General features: G+C 46.9%; 1 protein-coding gene across 1 annotated transcript; it reads left to right on the top strand.

Moving 5' to 3' along the window:
- The first annotated feature begins 2,750 nt into the window (after positions 1-2,750).
- On the top strand, positions 2,751-6,511 carry RNF126 (ring finger protein 126). Its single transcript, XM_009694935.1, is given in 7 exon segments — positions 2,751-2,894; positions 3,435-3,676; positions 4,341-4,409; positions 4,495-4,564; positions 4,786-4,879; positions 5,341-5,456; positions 5,684-6,511. Coding segments are annotated over 7 exon segments (885 nt in total). The 3' UTR covers positions 5,834-6,511.
- Positions 6,512-7,089: the final 578 nt, after the last annotated feature.

Below are 7,089 nucleotides of genomic sequence, written 5' to 3'. Positions count from 1 at the left end.
GAGTCAGTTTCTAGGTCTTGGTGTTCGCTGCTTTCTTATCTTGCTGGGCAGGCAGGGCAGCATTGAGTGGATCACTGGTGTTGCTGCCTTGTGCTGGGGCCTTATCAGGTTTTTCTGCAGTGGCTGGAGGAGCGATCTCGGACGTCTTATCAGAGCACACCCATGTGGCTGGCATCCTCTCCTCTTTTGGGGAATCCCTTGACTTTGTTTAAGGGCCTGTGCCAATTCGAACGTAGCAGTAGTAAAGGGAAGTAGTGTTATTTTTAGAAGCTCTTAAATTTCTTCCATGCTGAGCCTGGCTTTGCCAGCGTGGGGTTTTGAGCGGTTGTGTTTGCCCACGGTGGCTGTTCCACCTCGGCTGTGGTTGGGGTTAGGTACAGGGTCTGTTGCTTCCTCTTCTGACTCAGTGGTGCTGTGTGGTGCTAGTTCTTCTCGAGCGCTGCAAAGTGAAGTAATTTCCTTTCAGGATCTCAAGTGCTCTGGGCTGCTGCTCGCTAAGACAGTGTGGTTGTGGAGTACAAATTCTTCACTAACATCAAGAATTGTGAGGAAAAGTGGCTGTTGCAAACTCCTGAGGAATCCTGCTTCTGCACGCACAGGCTGTTTATTCCAGCATATTCGGTCTTCAGTGTTAAAGGCTACAAGGGTGGCAGTAGCTTTCTGTAACGAGCGTTGAGCGTGGGAGTGTAAAATTCTGGTATTGTGTGTTGCAGAATGACCCTCTTGTGTCTCCTTGACCTCTCTGTGGTGTGAACTCCAGACTACATTAGTAACAGCTTTCCATTCAGCCCTTTCTGAGCAACAGTGACACTGTGATTAGCCCGTGCTGCAATTCCTTCCTTGTTTCTTTCATTAGGACAGTTTGGCCTCTTGAGGGGACAGGGGTAGGCCCCCAAAACATGCAACTATTAAGAAACTAGTGTTTGAGTGCTGCTTTTCTGGGAAGGCCAGTAGTTTTGCTTTCACTTCACCCAGAACTACATCAGAGGTTATCTAATGCTTTGTCTATACTGAGGATTAATTAATGTTATCCAAATCTTTTCTAAAGCCAAGGTCCAAACAGGCTCAGGCTTAACAATTTGCCCCACTGGTCTGGTGAAGGCAGATATCAGTGGTTTGGGGTCTTCTCGGCTCTGTAATCGTGGCATGTCTTTGGGATGATGGGCTGCAGGACTCTTCCACTCTGTCACACTGTAGGCACTCTTTGCAGCTTTTACCTACCACTTTATTTTCTCATTCAGTATTTCTTCTCCTGTAGGACTATATTTGCCCACGGTGTGAATCTGGTTTTATTGAAGAACTTCCTGAAGAGCCGAGGTAATGTGCTGCCCCAAAGGCTATTGCTAGAGTAAAATCAGTCTGCTTTGCTCTTTTCCTTTTTCTAGTTAAAAGGCAATGTTGGATACTAAATACACCACTTCTATTACTTCTGCTCAATGTTTGCCTCGTCTTTCCTCACTGTGGATATATAGTGCTTAATTTGCATAGTTTGCATCTACAGGTAAATCAGCCATGGGAATGCTGAGCATGATACGTTGCTGTTAAAGGGCGGGGGAGGAATGGGTTGATTTAAAACAAACAAAAAAAAGTGGTACAGAGGCTTTCCCCATGGCACGTGGTAGTGCTGAACTGGTTTGAGTCATCAGAGTAGAGATAATCCTCAGAGAGGAATCTGCAGAATGGAGAGTGTACGTATGCTTCAATGTGTAATTTAATAACTTCGTTTAGAGTATGAACGACGAAACATTTTGACCGAGACTTTGGACTCTGCACTGGAGCAGCTGAGATCTGTGTCCACGTGCTTTACTGCTGACTCAGTAGTGGGACTGCTCTCTGGCAGTGTCAGAACAGGCCAGAGTAGGAGAAATGTCTTAAAATGTTTCAGACACGTTTGCCGGACCTTGGCTGTGACTGGCTTCAGGAGAGGCAGCATGCTGGCAGGTGTTCAGTGCAAGGGCACACTGAGCTGCATGCGGGGTGTGCCAGATGTGTGTTGCTGCCTGCTGAGAGAGGTGGTCTTTACAGACTGAGGTTTCTGTACTGTCAAGGTGACATTTGGTCTGACTGCACCAACCTTGGAGGCTGAAAATCAATCCTGGGTAATCTTGACTGTATTGTTGATTTGCTGTGACCTTGGGAGAGTCGTGTAATTGCTGAACCTTAGTTTTTTGGTACTGTGAATATCAAAGCGCAGACCTGGATACTGAGCAGTTAATGTTCCTGCAGCTCTCTAAAAGCAGAAGCCTAACAGCATTAAAAGTTTTCCTAATAATCTGTCCCATTTGGTCACATGCCTCTGCATAAAGAAGTTCCTCTGATTCAAGATTAGACTTAAGCATGTTTGGGTCATGGTGGTCAGGGTTTGTACCGTAAGTCTTCTCTTCCTGGTGCTCCAGAAGATTAGCTGATTTCTTTGAGGTGGATTGTGCAGGGAATCCTTGCTTGACATCCTGGTTCAGTTGCTTCTCTGTAGCTTCATGAAATCAGAATCAAAAACGGTAGGGAGAGATGGGTGAAGATATGGGAAAATGAAGGTTGCAGGGAGAGAAGAATGAAAATTGATAGGGACGATTAGAAAATCAGCAGCTGGGGGCAGACTAGTGTCTGTGTGGAGCTGACCCTGCCCTGGGGCAGAAGGGAAGGTGAGCAGACCTCAGGTCCCTTCAAGCTCCAGCTCTGCACAAAAATGAATCCATCACTTTGTGTGCTGTTACCAAGCGGCTGTGGTGCCTGCTTTTCCTGTCAAACTCATGTCCGTCGCTTCCCTCTGTTGGGAAGATCTTTTTGTAGCACCCTTCTGAGGCTTACCAGCGCTCTTCATTCTTCACAGGAATGCTGACAATGAGACCAGCTCCTCTACGTCAACCAGTGATCAGAGCAGGCATCCGTTTGAGGTAAGTCCTGTCTTTCCAACGCTTTCTGCTTTGCCATTGAATTGAAGTATTTTTCCATTAGTACATTGTTTAAATGTTCCCGAGATTATGACAAAATTTGAAAAAGGAGGTATTAATATCATCCACATGCTCCTGAAATTGCTGCATGTCATATTTTTACTGTGTGTTTTTAATAGGACCATCACTTGTAGCTTATTATTGTTGTGAGGGGGCTAAGCTGGGATTTAGTGAGCTGTCTGGGTGCGTTGCTATGCAGTAGCCTCAGCTTAAAAGGCAGCAGTTTCATGCAGCAGCTAAAGAGAAACCGAGGAAGCTGTAGTTATTTCCTGCCTCCGTATGTAGTTTCAGTCTGTGTCTGTTCCTCGCTAAGCTGCTTCTGAGAGTGCACTGCTCTACCTGTGTCAGCCAAGGCTTGTGAGTTGCTGGGGATCTGAAGAGACTAGTCATCTTTGTTGGAAGGCTGATGAAATACCCGGCATGAAAGCTAAGAGCTATTTCTCTCCTCCTTACAGTCTGTTCTCTGAATTCTCTCCCTCCCAGAACGTGGATCAGCACTTATTCACCTTGCCACAGGGCTATGGCCAATTTGCCTTTGGGATCTTTGACGACAGCTTTGAGTTTCCATTTGGGTCCAATGTGCAGTCGGAAGACAACAGGGACTCTGAGAACCGGAGGGAGCGAGAGCATCAGTCTCGACATCGATACGGTGCAAGGCAGCCCCGAGCCCGTCTCGCCACACGCCGTGCCGCTGGCAGGCACGAGGGAGTTCCCACGCTAGAAGGGTGAGAACAACTGCCAGGTTCTTGTGGAGAAAGCCCCGTTATTTTTTATGGATGAGACTTAGCTGAAAATCAGCCCGTACCTTTTTCTCATCGTTTGAGGAGCAGTCTCTTAAAGGCTGCTCCTGAGCACAGCTGTCCAGTGTGACTCTTCCGCAGGTGCCCGGCTTTGCCCCTGTTGCACTCACGCTGCTGGATGGTCAGGCTTCAACTGGGCCTGCAGCTCTTGGCAAGCTCTTGCCTTGAGTTTATGGGGGCCGTTTCACCTGAGCACAATGGACTACACTGTGGCTGGGAGTTCTGACTCTTAAACCTGCAATAAGAAAGCATTCCCCGGTCATTACCAGGTATTACCAAAATGTTACACTCAGTGCGAGGGGAAATGAGAGACAACACTGGACAACAAGACTAATGTTTCTTTAACTGCCCCCTGGAGAGCTGCTTGCCGTCGTGTCAGAAACTATCCCCTTACGAATAAAATATTGAAACTTCTCTTTATCAAGGAATAATCAGTTCGTAAGATGCAATTGCTACAGGATATTTTTCCTTTTCCTCCTGATGATGTGACAGTATATAGTGTATTTAGCCACTCCTTCCCTGTCAGGTTTCTGGGCTGGGAGCTAGCAGACTCCAACTCTTACATAATCCTAGTTTTCTTGTCTTTCAGAATTATCCAGCAGCTGGTCAATGGAATTATTGCACCTACAACAATACCAAACCTAGGACTAGGTCCTTGGTGAGTTGGAAGATGTACTGCTCTTTCCCGCAGTATTCTTGTTCATACTCCTAGCCAAATTTAATTGTTGTCCTTCTTCTTAAAGGGGAGTCTTGCATTCAAATCCAATGGACTACGCGTGGGGTGCCAACGGCTTGGATGCAATTATTACACAGGTAATATTGGCATTATAATGGAGTCTCCCATCCTCTTGCGCAGTGCTAAAAAATTGTCAGTGCCTCTTGTGATGCAGCAGGGCAAACCACTGAAGGTGCAGAAATGGGTCTACAGTGCAGGCATGCGGGGTTCAAATGCCCTCGTTCAATAAATGAACAGATGCTGTGTGCTGCTGAGCTCACATATTCCTTCTGCTTTCTATGTCCTATTGTTTTTGCAGTTACTAAATCAGTTTGAAAACACTGGACCGCCGCCGGCAGACAAAGAAAAGATCCAGGCCCTCCCCACCATACAAATCGCACAGGAACACGTAGGTATGTGCATCTCCTCCAGGGAATCGTTCACAAAGAGCTCTCAGGAAGTTCTGTTTAACATTTTCTTGGGATTTTAATTTTGTCCGCTAGTACCTTCAAGGCCTAAAACATTTCAAGGAGAGGAGAAAGCTGAAGTATTGCTCTGTTATACTCACACACACACAAAAAAAAAAAGAGCAGGGTAGACTGGATGGATTTGCCCTGGGGAGGCAAACTGTTCTGAAAAGTTCAGTGTGGATAGAGATGAAAAAGCAGAAGGGAAAGGAACAATGAAGCAAACCCAGGGCAGTGAGAGGTGGAGTGATGGTGGTAGGAACTGCAAAGCAACAAGCTTTCCTCTCTGCAGGGATGAAGCAGCAGTGGGGGAAGGGGAAAAGGTGATGGGATGCCAAGTCAGGTGCTTTGAGTGTCATTCTCTCCTTTATTGCTTAGCTGTGTTTTGATTTCCCTTTATGATCCAGATTCTGGGTTAGAGTGTCCTGTGTGTAAAGAAGACTATACAGTCGGTGAAAATGTCAGACAGTTACCTTGCAATCACCTATTCCACAACAGCTGTATAGTCCCTTGGCTGGAACAGGTTAGTGCCGTCCGAGTGGTGAAAGGTTTTGTAGCACTTTTATGTTTTTTCTGATGGTACTGTTCTCTGTAAATATTTTTGTACCTCCGTGATGAGGCCTAAGTACGAGCAGCCTTTGATCGGAGGAAGGAGTCTCATCCTCGCCTTTTCCTTGAGTGCTGCTCCTGTATCGTGTTTCTAATCCTGTTTCCCATATTTCTTGTTTTGTTTTTGTCTGCTCTCCAAAGCATGACACGTGTCCTGTGTGCCGGAAAAGCTTAAGTGGACAAAACACTGCCACAAACCCCCCAGGACTCACGGGGATGAACTTCTCATCATCCTCCTCCTCCTCTTCCTCCAGCTCACCAAGTAACGAAAACTCATCGAACAACTCATGAATCTTAATCCAACCCTCTGTCCCTGGGGCCCTGTCCATTGTCCTTCCCCCCTCCCCAGCCAACGTAAGCAACGAAAGGGGCTTCCAGAGCAGAGCAAGGGGAGGGTAGCAAGGGGGAAGCAGCACCCCCAGAATTCCCTTTTGAGTTCTGAAGACATGGAGACTCTGGGTCCTTCAGAGATGAGAAGCCTCAAGTTCTGTGACGGGGGGGAAAGAGCTCTGTCTATTAATAAAAACATCCATTTGCCGCGTGGACTTTTAACCATTGCAGTGAAAGGCTGCTGCGCTCCACAGGTGGGAAACCTGAGGTGCTGAGCTAGCGGTTGCAATTCTGAATGGAAAGGTTGTTTGTATGGTTTTGAATTTGAGATTACTTACTTTATTTCTTTTGCTCCTTCTCCTCCTCCCCTTGGATACTATCTCTTCTGCTTTGGAGATTCAAGTCTTTAAAATGAAAGCTTAATGATACTGCCACCCTCCCAGGATCTCCAGCTGGGGAGGGCCAATAGTTGTCACTGAAAAAATGAACTCTTGAAATAGACTCCATTATCCTTCCCTCCCCCATCTCAAGTCCCATTTATTTTTCTTTATAACCTCGCCCTTCTGATACTCAACACTGAAAGGGTTTTTATAATTTTAAATTATTACTGCTGTTAAATAAATGGACGTTTCAGCTCAACGAGACGTTATGCATGATTTGAGGAAAACTACAGGGTAAGCTCTCCGGAGACTGCTGTGCTGAGCCGTCCCGTTTCACCCCAGGGCAGGCTGGGCTTGTCCGAGCCCTCCTGCGTGCCGAGCGCAGGCACGCTGCGAGCTCTGGGCACCAGACTCCGACATGACCAGCACCCGCACGTGCGTTGCCAGCCTGCAGATCGTTGAGCGGTTGGCTGCAGGATTGCAACTGAAAGCGTCCTTGCCTGGTCTTTTGTATTTTTTACACCTTCTCCCTGTTGCAGTCCTGCCCTTCTCTCAGCCTGAGCAGACTTTTCCACTGTGTCAACATCAGGACTGGGCGTGCGTCAGAGCGAGGACCAGCCAAATATGATTGTGATCGAATAACGTACAGGAAAAAGAACATTTTGGAGAAAAATGTATGTCAAAGCTACTTAAAATACAGATGATTAAAAAAGAAGAGAGAGACAAATATCCAGGTGTGTTTGTGACTCAGTTTCTGTGACAGAGCTGGAGAATGAAAAGAATGTGACCGGAGCGGGCAGTGACCTCCCTGCTGCCTGTGTCCGTGCTCGCCTGGGC

Source organism: Cariama cristata, unplaced genomic scaffold, assembly GCF_000690535.1.
Source record: "Cariama cristata isolate BGI_N322 unplaced genomic scaffold, ASM69053v1 scaffold41402, whole genome shotgun sequence".
Lineage (NCBI taxonomy): Eukaryota > Metazoa > Chordata > Aves > Cariamiformes > Cariamidae > Cariama > Cariama cristata.
Note: the sequence above shows the minus strand (reverse complement) of the source record. Positions and strands in the feature narration are given on the sequence as shown.